The sequence below is a fragment of the Diabrotica undecimpunctata genome, chromosome 1, assembly GCF_040954645.1.
Source record: "Diabrotica undecimpunctata isolate CICGRU chromosome 1, icDiaUnde3, whole genome shotgun sequence".
NCBI classification, from domain to species: domain Eukaryota; kingdom Metazoa; phylum Arthropoda; class Insecta; order Coleoptera; family Chrysomelidae; genus Diabrotica; species Diabrotica undecimpunctata.
In genome coordinates, this window is record NC_092803.1 from 206,004,988 (window position 1) to 206,028,049 (window position 23,062).

Sequence of the window (23,062 nt, forward strand, 5' to 3'; positions counted from 1 at the left end):
TCGCTTAATACCCTTTTGTTGCGGCTTATTATGGCAACATCATCCGCATATGCGCATATTTGCATAGATCTTGTATTAATACAGCCGTTTATATCCAGTTTTCTAACAACAGCTTCTAAAGTTAGATTAAAAAGTGTTGTTGATAAGGCATCTCCTTGTCTAACTCCATTTTCAATATCAAAGGCCTGCGTCATATCTCCATCTATTCTCACCTTAGCTTTGGAACCTTCCAGAGTCATTCGTATGTTTAACCAACTTATTGGGCATCCCTAACATAGATAGTTGCTTTAACATCTTTTGTCGATCTACTCCATCAAACGCCTGTTTGAAATCGATATACAAGTTGTAAATAGGTATGTTATATTCAACACATTTTTCATGTATACCTCTTAACATATGTATTTGGTCTATAGTTGACCTCTTTGGTCTGAAGCCACATTGGTATTCACCAATAATCTCCTCCGAAAACGATTCCAGGCGGCTGTATATAATTCCTGATAATATCTCGTAGATGACATTTAAAACTGTTATGCCCCTATAATTTTTGCAGAGTCGTTTGTCTCCCCCTTTGTACATAGGAAGTATGATTCCCACTTTCCATTCATCTGGGATGACTTCTAGTGTCCATATGCGTTCGATTAGTTTATGGATACGCCTCCATAGCGCATGTCCACCATTCTTTATCAGTTCTGCAGTTATTCCATCTGTGCCAGGTGCTTTGTTATTTTTTAGATGTTTTACGACGTTTATCGTTTCTTCCAATGTTGGTTGCTCAACTAGTTGTTCTGCTGTGTGGTGAATTATCTCTTCATCTTCGTTTTGTTCTTTTTCTGGGTTTAATAGCTCTTGAAAATGCTCCTTCCACCTTTTCATTATTTCCTCTTTCTCGCTGATAATTGCCCCATTTTTGTCCTTGCAAACTGTTGATCTTGTTATGTATCCTTGGGTGCATTGCTTGATTTCCTTGTAAAATTTTCTAGCCTCTCTTGTGTTATTATAATCTGTAATTTGTTGTATTTTTCTATTCACAACATTCTAACATTTCTCTCTTTTTCCTTCTGCTGGAAAAAGTTACTACGATAACTATATTGGACGTAACGGTTACAGTGACGCAGTAGTTTTGGAAACATGACAAGAAACATTGAATTCTGCTACTCCTGCAGATTGGGAAAAAAGTGTGCGGAAATGTGAAAAGTTAATAGAAGAATGTTGGATGCCTGAAAATGCAATCGAAGCAATTAACCCAGTCAGCATTTACAATCCAAGATACCGACAACAGTGATTATGAGTATGATCTAATTCTTGATTACTGATGTACTGTACTGTAGGTTCGTTCGAGTTACGACGCTGTGGCGTCAGAGGTCAAAATGTTCTACTAATATACATCGAAGGAAGTATACTTATTATACGGCAAGATTTCTTACAATTCATCTTTTTGTGTCGGGTTTTCACCTATTTCATTTGATGCTATGTATATATTTAATAATCTTATATAATGTTTTTCCATTTTTAGTCTCAGCGTTGCAATTCTTCCATCTTTCATCTATTGCATTAAATTTTATGTATTTGTAAATTTCTTGGAGATGTGTGGATAAAAAGAAAACAGCGTACATAAATGGCGTTTATTTACTTTTTATTTATTAACAATCTATTTTTGGCAGTGCTTAAGATCTAAAATATGACACACAAAGGGAATCACATGAAGTTATTGTCATAAGCTTAAACAAATACAAATTTAAAGTGTAAAAGTATGGCACCAAATTAAAACGTTGGCTACATAAAACGTCAAGCTATGCTTGGTCATTTTTTAGTCGATTTTTTACGTTCTTTACATTTCTCGCGGAAATTACAACTAAAAAATTTGTTAAATATATCTATACTTTCAACAGCGGCTTACATACAGCTATATATGAATCACAAATCGTTTAAAGCTTTATATAAGCTACTATTTTCTTATATATTATATACTGTACATTAATTACAATAAAGTTACATTAGAAATCTATGGCACATCAAGTGCGTCAGTGTGTTGCTGTATTTTGGACTCTAGCATAGTTTGGTCTCCTTCTTCTGTACTGTGTACCGTTGCGAACTCTCGTTCTGGGGCTGTTGAGGTTTCTAAGGTTCGCACTGGAGGTACCAGTGGGACTTATAAAGCCGGGTGGAGGATTTTGAGGTCTGTAGCCGACTGGTCTATGCGCTCTACGTTGCGAAGTGCTCGTCGAATTGTCAGCAGCTGAACGGCCGCTGCTCGGTTGGTAGTACGGGGGATATTGGGCGCCTGAACTTGACGATGATCCCGCTGAAGAAGCTCCGTACGGAGATCTTGCGGAAGATGTTCCGTACGGTGATCCCTGTGACGACCCGTATTGAGAGCCAGACGATTGAGATCCTCCAGAATCTGAAGAACCGCCAAACCTGGAACTAAGAGATGAGTCATAGGCGGATCCAGCAGGTGCTCCGTATTGCGATCCAGAAGAGCCGCCATTTTGTGGTCTAGAGGAGCTACCATATTGCGATCCAGCAGAACCGCCATATTGTGATCCAGAAGAACCGCCATATTGTGATCCAGAAGAACCGCCATATTGTGATCCAGAAGGACCGCCATATTGTGATCCAGAAGAACCGCCATATTGTGATCCAGAAGAACCGCCATATTGTGATCCAGAAGGACCGCCATATTGTGATCCAGAAGATGATCCGTATTGTGATCCAGAAGACGATCCGTATTGTGAACCAGAGGATGAGGATCCAGAAGATGATCCGTATTGTGAACTAGAGGATGAGGATCCAGATGATGATGGATATGATGGTTGGTATGTTGGTCTGTAACCGGGACGCCTAGAAGAAAAAGTACTTTTAATATACAAATATATAAAATAAATATAGAAAAGATCGTGGTAATGTACGAGCTAGAAAAAATTAATATCAGCATTAAAGAAATGAAGTTGTCTTCGTCAATATCTTCTTTGCGATTTAATATTTCTTAAGAACTGTCGAGACCACAAATTCGTTCTCAAATTTCTAAAACTAAAATACTATATCACATCTCTTCTGTATTCTATATTATGGGATACTTTCGATCGTGGAAACATACTAATAGACCTACATATATTCAAATCCAATACTGATTGTGGCTTTAATAAATCGTATCAAACGACAGAGCTGCATAGCAACCAGTTTTAAAGCTCAGAATGAGTTGCAGGCTAAAAATAACAAAATAACTGTTAGATGGGTACCTGGACATTCCGATATTGGGGAAATAAGACTGCCGATGTAGCAGCTAAGGAAGGTAGAAGGGTGTGTTTCGGACCTGAACCATTTTACCGTTTCGTATTAAAAATGTAAAACTGATATACAGAATGCTTGGTCAATAATTGGCAGGATCAATACCTGACAAGATGAAACGGGAGGACTGATTGTCGTGGACCAAAACATCTGTAGGCCCAGCCAATCAGCAATGTGTCTCAGGAGGTGAGAATAGGAAGAGACAGCCGAACACCGTGTGGGTAACGATCCAGCCTTTGTAATGCGAAGCAGCAATGGTTCCACTCTCACCAAAAAACCTTCAAAGGACAGCACTTAGCAAAAAAATAAATTAACTCAAAATCCTACGGCTTTAAAATCCACCACAGTAATTCAAATTCTTACACTGCCTTTCTCGATCGAATAAAGACAACCTCCCAAACGAACTACACGAAGTATATGAAAGTCCTTATGTACGCTGTCCATGCTCTTACATAGGCCAAAGTAATGGAAGAATCCAAAACAGAATTTATAAACATTCCATTTTTGTTCACATTTCCGATTCAGTTTCAGCCCTAGGCCATTATATTATCTCCACACATGTTACAGATTTATTGAGCCGTCACCAACTGTAGACAGCAACAGTGCAGTGAACAATGTAGTAGTGAAGTGATCCTGAGTATCAGACGACTGGAAAGGAAGAAGAAATGTAGGACGCTCCTTGAAGAGATGGATTTCGGAACAAGCGACAAATAACAAAACCCTAAAATTAATAAGAAAGAGAAGAAAAAAAAAATACCAAATGAAAGTCACGTTGAACTAGATTGAGAAGGCAAATATTAAATTAAAATATTACATTTAATATAAAATATCTTCTAACATATATACCACAACTATTGTTCGTTCCAACAATTAACTAAGAATTTGCGCCCCTACAGGGTTATACTTATGACAGTGTTGTTTTCTGTTAGTATTTGTTTAATTTGCCTTGATTTTGATACTGGAGAATATACTTCTTCTTCATGTGCCGTCTTCTACCGAAGGTTGGCGACCATCAAACGATAGGTTTCTCTGTTTTTTGCCGCATGTATTAGGTTCGCAGCTTCTGGTATTTGAAACCATTCTCTCACGTTTCTCAGCCAGGATTTCTTCTTTCTGCCCAAACCTCTTCTACCTTCAATCTTGCCTTCCACGATAAGCTGTAGCAGACTGTACTTATCATTACGGAACACATGGCCCAGGTATGACGCTTTCCTCCTTTTAACAGTTGTTAACAATTGCACCTCTTTACCCATTCGTCTTAATACCTCTGTGTTGGTCACTCTGTCTGTCCAAGGTATTCTTAGTATGCGTCGATACAGTTACATTTCTAGAGCCGCTAACTTCTTTATAGTTGCTGCTGTTAACGTCCACCCTTCAACTCCGTAAAGTAGCGTAGAGAGTACGTAGCATTTCGTGGCGCGCCATCGGAGGTTAACGCTTAGGTGGCGGTTGCTTAAGAGAATATACTGACTAGCGAATATTTTAATAACTTAACTAAAGAAAACTTACCTATAAGGTTGGTTAATTTCGCTAGGTACTTCGGGTATAGGTTGATTGGGCCGTCTGGAGTCGATCCTTCGTTTAATACAAACCGAACACCTACTGATTTTCTGTGTCAGTGAACCAGCTTTCAGAGTCTCCGGTCGGGGTTTGCGGAACATTGAGTAGTTCTCGATCGTAGCGAGCCAATAAGATACAGCGGTCGTGTAGTAGTTGCAGGTTCCATGGCCGTGACACTCAACGAAAGGTTTTGGTCTGAATTCTTCCAAACATGAACCGGGAGAGACTAGAGATTGGCCTGAACCTTCTGCTCCAGCGTCTGTGTGCTAAAAGTTTAAATCATATTAAAACAGGATGTTTATAGTACATACACTAAATGAATGGTTAGGTGCAATTCTAATATATTAATTATTTTTTGACGACTATTTTTAGGTTGTCTGTCTGACAATCTTGTCATCCTAAGAAAAAAAGGGACTTGGAATCTGGTCGACATCCTATCTTTCCTTGGAAGCTCCGTAGAGGGTTTCGACAGACTAAGTCAAAGGGTATCTTAAATAGTTAGTTTAATAAGGAACATGGAACCGAAAAGCCTTTGTTTCTCTTCCAAAGCGACGGCTGAAGATTGGAGATCATCCACAAGCCAATACCACGGCGGATGAATTAACCGGACAAGACACCGATTTTGCCTAAAACGTTCGGACGAGTAAGGAAGTAACATGGAGACGCTTTAGACTCCTGTTGGACAGTTAAAAATCTTCTTCATGGATTTTCCAAGATGTCGGGTTGGATATGGTGGTAAATTCGATAATCGATAGCACTCGGATATACTCACAAAAAAAAAACTTTTCAAAATGTTTGGATGTTTGCAACGCGTGGATGATAGTTGTGGCTGTGGCCTCGCCTAGAGCAGGTATCATTGTGGAATAAAATTAAAAACCATAGAAAACCCATCCACTGCAATTCTTTTAATTTTTGATTAAACTAATATCTTCAATATTCTTTTTTTTGATAGTTTTTTTTTAATTTTATTTATGATGAACTAACTATATAAACTTTTAATTAATCGTCAACAAACCCTTCTTGCTCTCCTTCATTCCTCTATAGGCAAAATAAAATATTACCTTACAACATCCCATCAACTCAATAAACTGCGAACTAGGGCTGAGTCACAACATAAACACGTTAACAAATTTTGAATACGAAACAACAAATCTTACCATCAGAAAACTGTATCCGACCCACAATTCTTCCCAACCTTGAGGACACTGAGGAATTTCCGTAGCCTGACTGTGAACTGCAACTACTCTGGTAGGTGCTTCACAAACAGAACACCTAAAAAGTTTAAAATTATAAGATTGATATAATCTTTAACTGTATTGCGTAATCTTTGGATTCGAAGCCATATCAGTACCTTGAAATGTATCTTTGGACATTTTGAGCGGCGATGGGCGTCATCGTCATAGGTACGGGCTCAGTGGTGGACAACCAGTAACTGTATTCGTTGCTCTGGGCATAATCGCAGACATCGTTAATGTTACAGAACAGGAAAGGCATGGTATTGAATTTTCTTAGACAACTTCCGGGGGCCCCTGTAACATTAAAGAGTGTTATTGAGATCTAAGAATCTATAAAAAGGTAACAATTACAACTATACTTGTTGTTGTTTGACCTTTTCTCATTACACTTAATTGTAGTTTAATGCCATATAAACACAATTTTTGCAAACGACTATAAAATTTCAAAAATAAACTGTTTGAATTGAATTTAATGAATGAAATTTTATTTTCAAATAAACTGCATGTGAATAATTTTTTGTTTATAAGTTACAATAATTATTGGCTATGAACACGCAATATTGGTTGTGTAGCATTTTTTTGGGGACGTATTGATAATAAGGGATTTGGTTGGTTTGTAGAAGATATTGTTCGCATAAAAAATATTAAACCTACCTAAATCTTGACCATGGGATCTTTCGTTGCCCATAATATGCAATAAAGAATAACCGTCCCACATTTTAACAGTATTTTTTGGACAAACAGGAACGATTTCTGATTGAGAATGCCTTGTGAAGTGGAATCCTCTGCTCTGAGGTCCCAAATACTGTGGAGCGGGTTCACCACGTTCACCCTTAGCACCTCTGTAACCTTTAATACCGACACGTCCACTAAAACCTGGCGCTCCTCGCATTCCTTTAGGTCCATTAAGACCAGGAAGACCAGCAAGACCAGTGTCACCTAAAAATATATAAAAAATATCCATATCCATTAGAAAAATATATAAAAATATAATATACACACAAAGATAAAGAAATTATAATATAAATAAGTTTGAAAAAATAGTTTATATACCTCTATCACCCACAGCACCACGTGCTCCTGGTGATCCAGTTCGGCCTGGTAATCCTGGTAATCCTCTAGAACCGTCCATTCCTGGTAAACCAATGTCACCAAGTTCACCTTGCGGTGCATCAATAGCCCAGTCACCTGCATCTCCCTTTTGTCCTCTTAATCCAGGAAAGCCGTCCTGGCCGTTTAATCCAAACATGCCCATCATTCCTTTAAGTCCGGAAGGACCTCTAGGTCCGGATAAACCATCAAATCCGGCAGTACCGCGCTCTCCCTTCGTTCCGTTGAATCCTGGCGCACCTCTAAATCCAACATCACCTTGTTCTCCCTTAGCACTATAAGCAGAATAGCCAGGTTCACCTCTAACTCCAGGTGCTCCCGGCCGACCTCTTCTTCCTACCACACCGGGTCTTCCTGCAAACATATAAATTATGAATGACCAGAAATTTTTGGATAAATCTAAAATATTACCTTCGGCTCCAGGTAATCCTGGGAATCCCATTAAACCATCATCTCCTCTTTCTCCTTTGACACCATTTAACGATAATCCCGCTAGACCAGCACGTCCCATTGGTCCATCTTGTCCGAATTTTCCAGGAGCACCTTTTTGTCCAGGATAACCAGGACGTCCGGGACTACCATCGAATCCAGGCCGCCCTCTTTCCCCTGGTTCTGCGTTTTGTCCTGGTATTCCTGGTGCACCTTCAAAACCAATGTCTCCTCTATCACCTGGAAGACCAGGATAACCTGGTTCTCCCGATAAGCCTGGTAAACCAATCGCACCAATTTCTCCTTTTAAACCTGTAGGCCCAGGATATCCTATATCTCCTTGAATACCTTTTATGCCTAAAATAATTACGTGAAATTAAGGTAAATTAAAAATATTAACAAAAAACGGCGTGGCACTTGGGGAGTACCGACCGAAGTCACTACTTCTTATATCGCGTTATGACTATATGTGGGTAAATGAAATTTTATGTATGTTTATTACTGAATTGTTAGTATTTTTTAATAACACCACACATTTGAGTTCTTTCAATTTTTCTTTAAATTTTTTTTTTAATTTTATTAATTTTCAAAATTTGTTAAATATAAAATAAAGTGATCGAGGAGGCATATATAATAAATAAAATATAATAAATAATATGATTTCGGGCCCGTGCAAAAACATTATACCGAGCGATAAGAAGTATTCACTTCAAAAATTACTTACCCTGAATTCCAGTCATGCCATAATCACCAATATCTCCTTTTTCTGCAATACCAAAAGCTTGAAGACCGACTGGACCTCTATTACCTTTTTGACCTCTGACGCCAGGCATTCCTATCATTCCTGGGTAACCGATATCTCCTGGTGCACCTGGTTTTCCTACGCGTCCTATATATCCCTCTATACCTCTCTCTCCTTTAGTACCGTTAATTCCAGGAAAACCGACATTACCACGCTCTCCCTTAAAGCCAGCTACTCCAACGAGCCCTGCTCTTCCTGGAAGTCCACTGGATCCCTTATCACCTCTTGCACCTGAGTAGCCTACCCCTCCATGATCACCTTGTTTCCCTTTAATTCCCGGCCTACCATTATAACCGTCTGATCCTTCTTGGCCTCGTTCTCCTTTAGATCCAGCGTATCCTACTACATCGATCCCTGGCTCTCCAGCTTGGCCACGTAAGCCTGGTAAACCATCCCTTCCAGGGTAACCTCTTTGTCCGGGTAAGCCAGGTTCTCCTTGATCTCCCTGTTGTCCACTAACTGCAGATTCCCCCTTTTCTCCTGCCCATCCGGGTACACCACTATCTCCAATTTGTCCTGGTAAACCTTTTAGTCCTGGATAACCTACTGGGCCTGATGGTCCCACATTACCACGTTCCCCTTTTGCACCAAAAGGACCTAATAATCCTTTTGGACCTGAAGGTCCTGCTGGACCTCTGAGACCCAAATCACCCCGATTTCCTTGTGAACCTGGTGAACCGGGGAAACCATTTGCTCCTCTGTGTCCAGGGTATCCGACTGGACCCGCGTCTCCTAAAAAATAAAGATTGAAGTGTTAACTCGTAATATTTATCATTTTGGTTTTAATCTTACCGAATGGTCCCCTAGGTCCCGCGAAACCTGGTTCTCCTTTGGCTCCATATAATCCTTCTTGTCCAGGACTTCCATCCTCTCCTTGCTCTCCAATATCTCCGTATTGACCTTTCGCTCCAGGTTGTCCTGGAGCTCCCATTCTACCCGGAGCACCGGGAACAACGGATCCTCTTTGACCTTTCAGGCCAGGCAAACCAGGTGATCCATAATATCCGGGAGCTCCTTTTGGACCTCTTTCACCTTTAGGTCCAGGTATACCAGATAGACCAGATCGACCAGCTGGTCCAAAGTCGCCTGCTAAACCTTTTATACCTTTAGGTCCAGCGTAGCCAATATCTCCATTTAAAATTGACAGTCCGTTATCACCTCTCTCTCCCTTAGGTCCTTGTAAACCTGGTACACCATCAAGTCCTCTATTACCTGGTTCACCAGGACTTCCAGAAAAACCATGATCTCCAGCAATTCCTGGATATCCTTTCAGACCTTGAGGCCCTACGTAAGATACACCTTGTTCTCCTACTGGACCTGGAGGACCTGCCCAACCCGGAGAACCTCTAAAACCCTTTTCTCCTATGTTGCCATCAAATCCTGGAAGACAAATATTTACAGAATTATAATGAAAACGAACAATAAACTATTTTTATACCTTGCTCTCCAAAATCTCCCTTAATTCCTTTATCTCCTGTCGTGTCTGTAACAAATGCAGCTACTAAACCTTCTGCACCTCTCGCTCCTGGTTTACCAGGTTCACCTTTGCTACCTCTGAAAATATTAAGGATGTTATTAATAGTAGTAAATTTAAATGGTTTTGAATGGAAATCACATCATACAATCATACAATTACTGTCACTGTAAATACTTACGCTACACCTTTCAGTCCGGTAAATCCCCTCAGTTCTTCCTTGGTTGCAGAAGTCGGTTCCCCTTTCTCTCCCGGCGCACCATTTAATCCAGCCAATCCATCCCTACCGGGATTTCCACTTTCACCAACATCTCCCCGTTCTCCTTTAAAACCCATGAATCCCTCTTCACCAAATGGACCTTTTGGACCAGGAGGTCCTTCTGGTCCTGTAATTCCTGGATAACCAGCATCCCCGATTTCAGCTTCTTCTGCTTTTATGAGATTGCCTGCAGGATATATGAGTATACCCGGATTACCTGGTGGACCTGGAACTCCTTCCATACCGTCTGATCCTGGCGATCCGTCTAATCCTGACTTTCCTGCGGGACCTGGTAGGCCATCTGGTCCTTTAGGACCACGTGGACCTGGTAATCCCTGGTATCCGGTGAATCCAGGTCGACCGAATCGACCACCATCACCCTTTTCTCCTTTTTGTCCTGGCAGTCCTAATAATAGAAAAACATTGTTTTAAGAATAGCTATTTACACACTCTGATAAAATAATTAATTTATGTAATTTTGGTTTTAATAGTTTGTTACGCCACTGTCAAAATACTTAAAGTCTTCTTTTTCTAGTTAATAGCTTTAGGCTATAATTTTTTCTTTTTAAGTGGATCTTTTGACAGTGAAGATAATGACTCTTGTCGTGACATTTTTAATTTTTATTACTGCCATAAGAGACGCCATTTTAATATTGGTTAAAAGCTTCAAATGTTTCTTTTTATACTTATTGTACAACTAATAATAAAGTTAGGTACTCTTTTTGCATAGAAACGCAATTTAGTTTTATTAATGAAACTTTGCTGATCGAAGAAACAAACATTATTACATAATTACATCTTTACTTTGAAAGATATGGGACATGCATAACACCTATTTTAAGGTAAAAGAAAAGAGATTTACAAAAGTTTGTCTATTATTATCAATATTTGCCATAAATAATTCATTCAGTAGTTCAAAACTCAGAGTAAATAAAAATAAATAATGCTCAATACAATAAAATATTACATTATATTATTACTATATCAACGCTAAACAATCAAAATCTCTTACCTGGTCTACATACCCCACAATCATCACCACGTCTTCCTTTTAATCCAGGGAAACCATTCATACCCTGATAACCCGGGTCACCGGAAAATCCAGGGGATCCTCGTGCCCCTGGTTCACCTGGGGGTCCTTGAATTGGTGGGCCAACTCCGGGATATCCTGGTAATCCACGGTCTCCGGCATTTCCTCTTTCTCCCGGTGGTCCGTCATATCCTGGAAGACCAGGAATACCTGCAGCTCCTTGTGGTCCATATACTGTTTCCCCTTTAAAACCTTTTTCACCCACTGGTCCTACTAAACCGGGTTCTCCCGGAGGACCGGTATTGCCTGGTCTTCCTTGTAGCCCATCTGGACCCCGTTCTCCTTTAATACTTAATCCCTTAAGACCGGGTAAACCGGGCCTTCCTGGTGGTCCTGGCTTTCCGGGTTCCCCTAACGGTCCTGGACTACCTTGTCGTCCAGGAATTCCGGACATGCCGATTTCCCCAGGATATCCTTCAGGTCCTTGCCTACCAGGGCTTCCAATTTTTGCTGGTTCATCATAAGTAGGATCGTATATGCCTGGTGGTCCCTCTTTACCTTGTGCACCTGGAAAACCTTGTCTTCCTGGATCTCCAGGCAATCCTTTAAATCCATCTTTTCCATATTCTCCCTCGTATCCTGGTGCTCCTTTATCTCCTTTTTCACCAGGTGGTCCGAGAGGACCTGGCCGACCCTGCTTTCCAAATGGTCCATCTTCACCAGGATCTCCTTTGAAACCAGTTTCTCCTTTACGTCCAGGAATACCCTAAAAATTAATAAAAAATGATGTTATTTGAAGTCTCCATGTTCGAAGTTCTGGTTGTTTCCTATTATTACAGAAGTCAGTATACGATATACTTACAGGTTGACCATGTTCTCCCATATGACCTTTGACTCCCCATTCTCCCATTTCTCCCTTTTGACCCTTTTCTCCTGGTTCTCCCTTCAAATGATAACGAATCGGTTCCTGATTCCAATCTCCTTTGGCAAATCCTTCACCCTTTTCTCCTTTTGGACCTTGGTCTCCATCACTACCACGTTGACCCGGACCACCGTATCTGGTGTCTCCAGCATCTCCCTGCACTCCTTTAGGTCCTGCCTCACCCGTAAGCCCCTAAAAATAAAAATAGAAATGTATAATCCTAAGCCTAATAAGTCTATAAGCCCAATCAAATACAAATAATATTTAATGTATTTAATTAATTATTAACTTACTGGAAATCCTGGTGAACCTCGGTAACCCATAGATCCTCTGGGACCTTGAAAACCGGGAATACCTTGGAAGCCATCTACTCCGGCTACACCCATTTCTCCCTTAACCCCAATGGAATTACCTCCTCCGTCTCCAGCTTCTCCGGATAATCCTTGAGCACCATCGGGACCTGGAGGACCACGTTGACCTGGTCGTCCTGATCTACCTGATATACCAGGCGCTCCATCTGCTCCATCGTAACCGTCTAGACCCGGTGAACCTCTAACACCAACTTCTCCTTGATCTCCCTATGAGTTAAATGTGTTAATTACGCATTTCTAGTCTTAATAATAGCTAGAAATGATACTTACTGATCGGCCTGATATTCCTTGCATTCCCGCAGGTCCTTCGTCTCCCTAAAAATCAATTCAATTTGAAATTACAAAAGTAGGTTTTTTAAATATTGCTATTTAGCTTACGTTTATGTAATATTACTTTCTAAATTTTACTTTTATGTATCACTTACCCTAGGTCCTTTGTCTCCATAAATTCCGTATTCTCCATCAGATCCTTTTTCTCCTTTTGGTCCTGGTGGTCCTGGATAACCTGGATCACCATAATCTCCAGATCTAGCAGGAGCTCCGTGAAAACCTTCGAGTCCAGGAGTTCCCTTTATCCCTGAACAATCGCATTTCCAGTCTTTGTAGGGATTCGTACAACCTCCACACTGAAACATCAAAATGAAAATGTTAAATATTGTTATGTGGTATCTGTAGGAAATATCAGGTATAGTGGTCTATAATAAAAATCTTTGTGTTTTTCTAAGACTCAATATTTCGCCATTTATTTTATAGCTTTATCAGGAGTAAACTGTAAAACAATTAGAACATTACAAAGAAATGATGTACAAATAGATTTAAAAAACACTCACAGAAATTAAAAGATTTCACAAATAAAATTAACATTGAAATATGTAAACTTTTGAATGTCAAAATTAAACTGCCCTAAGCACGTTCCCCACAGCAGTACAATAAAAAAAATTAAAATTACTTCAAATATACAAATAAAAACAACAATAAAATAAAGGAAACGTTAATAACTGGATAGAAATTACATAAGTACATGAGTTAACATCGAAGAATGTCACACTTATCGATGATTTCGACATCACAGACCAAATGTACTCGTGCATTAAATGTTTGTTTTAACGTTTTATTGTTCGACCTTCTAGATAATTTTTTTATAAACATTTTTTTTTATCTAAAATTAAATAATTGTTGTCATTTTCAAGATGAAATAGTTATTTCTTAGTTTGGTCTTCTTCTGCTATAAACAAGGTTTTGTTATTGGTTAATCTTATTAATTTATTTCTTTTATATAATATTTTTTTATATAAACAAATCCAAATAATATGTTAAATGTTCTCAAAATCAACAGCCGCAGCAAACAGCAACATACAAGACAGGGCAAATCTGATTTTCATGCAGGCACACAATTTTTTCAAAAATTGTGGGAATTAGAATATGTTCCGGAATTCCTACAATATTTTATTTAGATTGTAAAAGATCAAATGATGTCATGACTTCTAGTGTACTTTTACAGATATTTTTGAAGATTTAGAAAAAAATTGTTTTCCATATTTCATGTATATTTAACACATTTAACTGAAGAACTCTTTCAGCGATTTCTTTAACACACTACGTCATAATATTGTAGCAGATCAGGCGGTAAATAATGGATTATTATCCAAGTCTTATTTGCAGATAAGTCGACAAGACTGAGGCTGAGAAATCGTGTGTCATAAGGCAAAATATATTATATGCAATGGTTTTATATCATGTTAATACATATGCGACCTCATTACCGAATATGGTAAGCCAACAAGTGTATTGAAATCACTCGTTTTGCATGCTGACCTTTATAAAAATTAATACGACGACTCATACTGGTCTGTAATTTTGATTTTTTGTTTTATTTTGTCCTAAAAACTTTAATAATCTTTAATAATGTGTCTATATAATTTAAAAGTAAATTAGTGATATTATTGTACGTAATTATTTACGTGACACCGTATTTCGTATTGTTACGGCAGTTCGGCAAGATTTATTCCATGCAGAAAAAATCCCTTCATGAAAAAGAAGTTCTAGAGGTCATCGAAATAAGTGCTCATAAGTGCTGGAACTTCAGAAAATGTATATAAACACAGAAAGTTTACAGTTCGAATAACAGTAGTAATTGAGTTTTTGCCTAGTTCTGTCGTTCAGTTAAAGTTGTTATCAAGTATTGTAATATTGTTTGGTGTTTTCAATAAAAGTGATTATCAAGAAGTGTAAAATTCAGCGGTGGGATAAAATAGATGTACGTCCGGACCCCGTACGCTTTTTAAAAATAAAAGGGAAAAAAAGAAGCATAGACAAGAAGAGGTGAAGGAGAAGCGTAGAAGAGGAAGAGAAGCGTAAGCAAGAAACGAAAGAGGAGAAGAAGCGTGGACAAGAAAAGGAAGAGAAAGAGAAGATACGTAGAAAAGTAGAGGTAGAAATCATAAAAAGTTTATCTCTTTACGAAAAGTTTAAGTTAGACGTGAGTCAAATTATTAGTAGAATAGGCAAATTAGAAGAACGACAGAACTGACTTAAAACAACAATAAAACGATTTAAAATCTCATTTAGAACGACAAATAGTTGAGTTTGAAAAAAATTGGTATCCAAGCTTCCGTTTATAATATTGTTTCAGTAACTAGTGTCGAATCTGAACAAAGAGAAACAGGCACAATCAGAATCATTAAAATTTTAAAGCCGCCCCCATTCGATGGTCAAACAGCATGGAAAAACTTCTATTTCAATTCGAACTGCAGCTAGAGGAAATGGCTGAACTGAGAAGAAAATGGCAGCTTCCTTGGTAGTGTCGCTTTAGGGACAGCCAGCAACCCTCTTGCAATACTTCCATCTGGTGGTCTTACAGGAAAGACGTTTCTTTAAAAGTAAAAATATAGGTATATAAAAAAACAACAATTTCCTGTAACAGTATGATAGCTGACTTCCCAAAATACCTATAGCGATTTCTCAACCGTATTAATAGGTTAATAGATGCGGAAACATAAACGAATCTAAAGTAATGCTATTTTATATGTTTATTATTTGGAATTTCAGTAAAGCTCCGGAGATAAAATGCCGGTTCTTAAGCAATTACCAACCAAAATAAACTACACTGCCATCAAAACATTTTATGGGCACCGCTCTAGTTACCGATATCATTTGTCCGCAATTCCAGCGAAGATAAAAGTCAGTGCCAAGTATATAATACCAGCAATATTTGCTCTTTTTAAAAATATTTATTTTAAGCAAAATACTTTTCGTTTAATGCTCTCTAGTTTGGTCATCTCCGTCATTTACAGATATTCAATTTGACAATTTTTCTTCCTAAGATTCCCCCTTCTAACGTAGGTTTGCTTTACAACTTCTTCGAAGTGGTTTTCAAATTCTTTTTTTGTGGCGTTTTTAAGTTTATTAGTTTTAAGTATTATTTTATATGCTCTGAATGCTTTTACACACACAGGGTTTATTTCCTCTTTGTTGCGTTTAGGCGAGCGGTTTACCCCTATAAGCAGAGCATCAACCGACTAAAATTCTTTTTGCATTTCTAATGCACCAAACCTTTTTTATTCGATTCTATATATTTTTCCAAGATGGAATGTATTTTTTTTTTAATTTTTACAAGTGGGCCGACAATTGTTATTAACAAATAACTTATACAAAAAAGCGATTTCACCGAATTGCTTCGGAATTAATTTTTTTAGGTGTATCTCATCAAAATAAACACTTTTTCTCTCTTGATAATTTTTCGAAAAATGCTTCCTTTTCGAGTTATTTGCATTTTTTTGTTGAAAAAATGCCTTAATTAGTGATTTTTGGGATTTTTTTTCTAAAAAACTACTAAATGAATTGCAATTTTACAAACAGCTTTATAATCTTTAAACCGTCGAGTACAAGTTAGAATATGTTGACCAGGATAAATGGTTTCTATCTCGCTACAAACGTGGACCCAAATATTTCGAATATGCCTTTCGAGAGTATCCCGCTAAGCGTGTACAGCGGTTGAGGTGCTGTAGGCGCTAAAAAAAATACATCTAATGAAAAATTACCACCTTCGAAACCAGCATTATTACAACATTACTTAAGAGCAAAGTGGCAAATAAATGAATGGATTCAAACAAAAAACAATATTATTTCATCTCTTGATCCATTAACCCATGGTTGGGACAATGGAAAATAATTGATTCGATTTTAATTATTTTGAAGCCGAAACTAGTTTAGATATGTTACAAAAGTATTTCTGCTCATGTACCGGAAAATGTTCTACGAAAAATTGTAATTGTATTTCCTATAATTTAGAATGCTGCGCAGTATGTGCATGTACACCAGAGAATTGTAAAAATGTTAAAGACGACTCTATTGAAGACAATGAAATCAGCTTATTAGATGGAAATCCTGTTGCTGTTGACGAAAATTTTCAAATTATTGACAATGAAAACGATGTATAATTAATATTATATTTTAATTTTATTATATTTTTCAATGAAAATTAATTATATATTGCTTAATGTATTTCACTGTAATAAAACATTCAATAATATAGTCACCACCGTATATTAAAAGAAAAATTACATTATTATAGCATTGTAAAAAATTAATTTTAATTGTTTTAATTATAATGTCTATATAAAAATAATTAGAAATATCTTTTTTTTTAATAAATTGTACGTAATATTTGTATTGAATTAATTTTTTAAATTTAAACAAATATTTCTACGCGCCGCACGCCTGTATCGCCGCAACCGCTGTACACACTTAGCGGTAGACTGCTCGAAAGGCATATTCGAAATATTTGGGTTTACGTTTTTAGCAAGATAGAAAAAAATTATCCTTGTCAAAATATTCTAACTTGTACTCGACGGTTTAAAGATTATAAAGCTATTTGTAAAATTGCAATTGATTTAGTAGTTTTTTAGAAAAAAAATCCCAAAAATCACTAATTAAGGCATTTTTTCAACAAAAAAATGCAAATAACTCGAAAAGGAAGCATTTTTCGAAAAATTATCAAGAAAGAAAAAGTGTTTATTTTGATGAGATACACCTAAAAAAATTAATTCCGAAGCAATTCGGTGAAATCGCTTTTTTGTATAAGTTATTTGTTAATAACAATTGTCGGCCCACTTGTAAAAATTAAAAAAAATACATTCCATCTTGGAAAAATATATAGAATCGAATAAAAAAGGTTTGGTGCATTAGAAATGCAAAAAGAATTTTAGTCGGTATATTCTGTTTCTAAGCGTCTTTTGAGGGGTAAACCGCTCGCCTAGTTCTTTTGAGGTCTTTTTTAGATTGCTGCAAAAAATTTTAGCTCGCTCCGTATCTTGTCGAAATCTCTTGTTCCTCTAACTTTTTTAGATCTTCTTTCTTTCTAATTTTTTCTGTAATATCTTTACAATTTTTATTCAGTTTTTGACAAAGATCAGATTTTTGTCTACAAAAATCTTGTAATATCTTTCATATCTATTTAAAAGAGTGTGTGGTCATTGTACCAACTTTTTTAAAAGGTGGGCAAGAGTTAGCAAACAAATTGTTTGATCTTCATACCGATTTCCGCATTTATAGCTTGCTCTATTTTTTTAAACATGTTTCCGTATAGTTTTTCCATCGATAATAATGCTATTCCTTTGAATTTTCTAATATAAGACTCCAAATGCTAAATGTTTTTTTTTTATTTATTTACGCTGTAACCACCAGGGTTATTAGCGACCTAAATATATAATACAGGTAAAGTTATAAAAAATTACAATAATTGATACAGTCCTGAGTCTTTAAGATAACTTATTGTGTTTTTAATGTTCATGTTTTTTCCTAGGGCTTCCTTTATATTATTTGGTATAGTGTGCTTCTTTCTTGCTGCTTCATATGTTTTGCACTGAGTTATTATATGCTTCACGGTGAGTGTTACTTGACAATTTTCACACATTGGAGGCACAGTTCGCGTAAAGAGGTGTTTATGTGTAAAGTTACTGTGTCCTAGTCGCAAACGTGTTATTCTCACTTGGTCCTGTCTATTCTCTGTGGGTTGGAACCATGGTTTCACTAATTGTTTGATTTCCTTGAGTTTATTTTGTGATGCACTCCACTTATTTTGCCACGCACTTAACACTTTATGTTTTATTTCTGACTTAAAGTCATCTGAAGAAACCTCATTAATAAGAATGGAGTCCTGGCTGAAGGATGCTAAGCGTGCTAGTTCATCTGCTTCTTCATTTCCTTGTATACCTGAATGTGATGGAACAAACATGAAGTCAACAGTGATCTTATTATTATTTAGAATCTCTATTTCTGATTTGATATGTGAGGCAATTGGATTATTGGTATATAAACGTTTGATAGTGTGAAGTGAGCTTAGTGAATCGGTTATTATGAGAGACGGGGACTGTTTTGACTCTTTTATGTGGATAAGTGCTTGTAATATTGCAAACAACTCCGCAGTATATGACGAAGTAATGGGCTTGAATTTAAATTTTAAGGATGTATTGGGTGTAAGGATGGCTGCACCAACACCGTTTGAAGATTTGGATGCGTCAGTGTATATCTTATAGCGATTTTTATAAGTTTCCATTTCTGTTAAGAATGATTGTTTGATCAGGTTTGTTATAGTCTCACGTTTTTTATATATACTAAAGTTAGTATTAATCTTGGGAATCGGTATTAACCAAGGTGGAGAAGTTAGGAAATTTGTTGGGAGAATTTCAGGAAATTTAAGATGTAGGTCATGAAGGTTTCTTCTAACTCTTTCGTAAAATGGTGGATCTAGTCTTGTTGTAGAGAAAGTGTCTTGAAATCGATCTGTGAACGTATTGGTATAAGTAGGGTGTTCTTTATTACTAGCTATTTTAGAGGCATATGAGAGAGAAAGGTATTTGCATCGTAAACTTAGTGGTGGTTCTCCTGTTAAGCATTGTAAACTTTCAACTGGTGTCGTTCGAAACGCACCTGTAGCTATTCGTAGAGCTGTGTTTTGAACAGTTTCTAATGTTTTCAATACTGATATTTTACTTGATGAATAAACTATCGCACCATAGTCGAGTTTGGATCTAATTAAAGATTTATATACATGTAATAGTGTATTTTGATCTGCTCCCCAGTTTTTGCTGGAAATAGTTTTCATAAAATTTAGTCCTGCTTGGTATGATTTTTTAAATTCTTCTGTATGTTTTTTCCAGGTGAGCTTTTGGTCGAAAACCATACCTAAAAATCTGATATTATTTGTGAAACTAAGGGTTTGATTATATAGCTTTAGATGTGGAGTTAGAGTGTTATTTTTTCGTGTGAATAAAATACATTTAGTTTTTGTTGGTGAAAATTGTAATCCGATAGTCCTAGACCATGATTCTAACTGATTAATTGTTTGTTGTAAATGTTTTTCAATAGATGTAGAGTTTTTTCCTTTGGCAAATAAAACTAAGTCATCAGCGTATAATCTTCCTTTAACAATCGATGAGCATTGTTGAAGTATGTCGTTTATGGCTATTAGAAAAAGGGTTGAGCTTATAACTGATCCTTGTGGTACTCCGTTCTTTTGAATTTTTTTATCTGAGTTAACGTTGTCTGATCGAACTATGAAGCTGCGAGAATGAAGAAAATTGGAAATAAATTTTAACATATTGCCTCTGATATTCCAATTATGCAATTTTGATATGATATTGTATTGCCAGACAGTATCATAAGCTTTATTAATATCAAAAAAAACTGCGATACAATCTTGTTTATTTGCAAATGCTTCATGTATTCCTGACTCTAAGTCTATTAGGTTATCTATAGTGGATCTATTTTGCCTAAATCCGCTTTGTTGTGGAATAAGGAGTTTTTGTTGTTCTAAATACCATCTCAGCCTTTTATTTACCATTTTCTCTAACACTTTACATATAATATTGGTTAAAGATATTGGTCGATATGACTCAGGTGATGTCCGGGATTTCTCAGGTTTAAGAAGTGGTAGTTTTATTGCTTCGGACCAAGTTGATGGGAAAACCTGATTACTCCAGATAAAATTATAAAGGTCTAGTAATAAATTTTTTCCATTGTCTGGTAGATGTAGTAGAAATGCTAAGGGGATACCGTCTGGTCCTGGGCTTGAATCTTTGGAAGAGTTTAAGGCTTCAGCAAGTTCTATGAAGGAAAAAGAAACGTTAAGGTTGTGAATCTCATGTCCGTCTGATCCCAATACGTTTTTTTCCACGTTGTTTTTGCTAAATGTTTAAAGCATTTGTCACTGCAAGCAGTTTTTTCTTTAGCAGTAAAGGATTTAGACGGTTTTCCTGTTTTATTTGGAATTTATCTTTGAAGGCTTGTATCATGTAAGATTTGTAAATCAATACTGTAATTTGTAATCAATACAATTACAAAATGTAATTTTGACACCCATAAAATGTTTATCATTTATTTTAAACAATAATTTAATTACAGAGAACAATAAATGAACACATCAATATTTTGACGATTCCGCTTTTATCGTTAGTGGGTTATCACAGCCCGACTGACAATTTTGGCAGAAATATATATCGGAAGAGCTAAGATAATAGTTTAAAAATATATAATGCAATCGCTGCGATGTAGGATTCCTATTAATTGGTTAAAAATAGTTGTGGAAATATACAATAACCTTCATATTTTTGCCGGAAATAAATGATACCGTTAAAGTGGGACAAATTTTTAGAATAAAAATGATAAGTATCTGAATATTGAATAATACTTCATTTAATTCGAGAATTAAACAGTTCCTGGATGAATCCTTGAGTCCATCCTCCAGATGAGTTCCTTCTCATCCACAAGAAGAAGTAAGTTATTTCAGTTACAAAGATGTGACAAAAGTTTCGGGAAAGATGAAGACGTTAATCACAAAAATAACAAAAGTGAAAAACTTAAATGTCTTTTTTATAAAAGTGAAAAACTGAAAAAGTTTGAAAAATTTCAGTCTGTATCCGAAACAACCCACAGACATGACAGGACATAATGCAATAGAAATCTGTGATATGAAAGTGAAACTGAGCAATAATGTAAAGAGATTCCTAAAGTACTCATACCATCTTTGCTTTATTTCAACATCGGTTCTTAACACTCTTTCATCTGCACTCTTAATCTGCCGCACGTGAAGAGAGTACTTTGATGACTTATCCCTTGCTTTAGCAATGTTGTATAACATTTTTACCCACTCGGGTGTTTCCAACCTTTTCCTTAGCAGTAGCTACAGAGAGCTTTGCTTCCCTCTTTGCCACCTTGTATATATCCTTATCTTCTTCTCTTTTAGACCTGTCATACCTCTTTCTTCTCTCTAACCTTCTGTTGCACCTCATCGTTCCACCATTAAGTTTCTGTGTTTCTAGGAGGCCCTTTACCAGATGTTTTTCCTAGCACTTTCTCTTTTACTCGCACCACAACTTTACTGTTGGTTTCCCACCAGTTATTTACCATATTTTTTTCCTCAAGCTCTTCCAGGTCTCTACTCTTAAAGACTATTGCCAAATCCTTATCCTTTAACTTTTTGGAGTCCTTGCATTCCTTTCCGTCTTACCTTTATCTCCATATCTACTATCACCGGTCGGTGTTCACTAGCTAAGCACTTCCTTTATCACTTTACAGTTCGTAACTTCTTTTAACTGACTTCTTCTGCACACCATAAAATCTATCTGACTTTTTCTTCCCCCGCTACTATAATAGGTCTTCAGTCTTCATAAAAAACGTATTAATGACAGCCAAATCCCATGCCACTGCAAAGTTAATCACACTATTTCCTCCATCATTTCTTATTCCCATCCCCAAACCTCCATGAACTCTTTCTATTTCCGCTCTTTCTGTACTAATATGCCCATTCAAATCACCTCCAATACAACCTGTTTCTCTTTTAATACAATTTGAAGATCTGATTCTTCCAGTTCTTCACAGAAATTAAATTATATAAAAGTTGATTACATACCCACACATTTTTCATCTCAGTTTGTTTGCCGTTTGCTGCTTGTAAATTCAAGTCACCTTGTTTTGTTTTCATCAATGATTGAGTCTTTTTGCCTAATTTATGTGTACATTACTTCCTAAATATTATCTAAAAACCTTTCACCATTCTTCATAACTAAGTGATTCATAGCGCCACTGTCTATTATGAAATTTATTTCACTAGCTTGTGAGTTGGTAACTAAAGTGGTTCCCTGTGCAGTCAAGAATGCTATATTTTCACAATTTTCTACTAAGAGAGCTCTATTTACATTTTTATTTTTCCAACAGCGATAGCGCTTGTGCCCCATTTTTCCACAGTTATGGCAGTTAAATTGAAATAGTTGTTATTTCATACATTAGTATCACTGGATCCAGCTTTATTATTTCATTTATTCAATAGCTGTTTATTTACTATAAATACAACATCAGAATTTGTTTCATGATCATTTTTATTTAGCCTGGCCTCTTCCATTCGTAGCAACAGTGTAATCAAACTTAAGTTTCATCTTGACAAAACATAATATCAATTGCCGTGATAACCGCTTTATATGCTTCAGGCATTGCAGAGAATAACTGTGATACAACTTCACTATCTTGTGCTTCCTACACTTTTAATTCCCCAAATAGTTTGACTTAATAGTTTTGTTAAAAACAT

The 23,062-nt window shown here is 36.6% G+C and overlaps 1 protein-coding gene across 1 annotated transcript in view; it reads right to left on the bottom strand.

The window, feature by feature from the left end:
- Nucleotides 1-1,608: 1,608 nt before the first annotated feature.
- LOC140432905 (uncharacterized) overlaps nucleotides 1,609-23,062 on the bottom strand; it is a 185,574-nt gene continuing 164,120 nt past the window's right edge. Inside the window, exons 2-17 of the mRNA XM_072521068.1 lie at nucleotides 12,906-13,106; nucleotides 12,751-12,795; nucleotides 12,403-12,687; nucleotides 12,050-12,301; nucleotides 11,170-11,953; nucleotides 10,080-10,563; nucleotides 9,863-9,978; nucleotides 9,217-9,804; nucleotides 8,347-9,156; nucleotides 7,605-7,979; nucleotides 7,137-7,547; nucleotides 6,738-7,022; nucleotides 6,200-6,377; nucleotides 6,006-6,120; nucleotides 4,798-5,114; nucleotides 1,609-2,841 (exon numbers count right to left, since the gene is read on the bottom strand). Coding sequence (XP_072377169.1) covers nucleotides 2,022-2,841; nucleotides 4,798-5,114; nucleotides 6,006-6,120; nucleotides 6,200-6,377; nucleotides 6,738-7,022; nucleotides 7,137-7,547; nucleotides 7,605-7,979; nucleotides 8,347-9,156; nucleotides 9,217-9,804; nucleotides 9,863-9,978; nucleotides 10,080-10,563; nucleotides 11,170-11,953; nucleotides 12,050-12,301; nucleotides 12,403-12,687; nucleotides 12,751-12,795; nucleotides 12,906-13,106 — 6,066 coding nt within the window. The 3' untranslated portion in view covers nucleotides 1,609-2,021. The remainder of the gene's footprint in view (nucleotides 2,842-4,797; nucleotides 5,115-6,005; nucleotides 6,121-6,199; nucleotides 6,378-6,737; nucleotides 7,023-7,136; nucleotides 7,548-7,604; nucleotides 7,980-8,346; nucleotides 9,157-9,216; nucleotides 9,805-9,862; nucleotides 9,979-10,079; nucleotides 10,564-11,169; nucleotides 11,954-12,049; nucleotides 12,302-12,402; nucleotides 12,688-12,750; nucleotides 12,796-12,905; nucleotides 13,107-23,062) is intronic.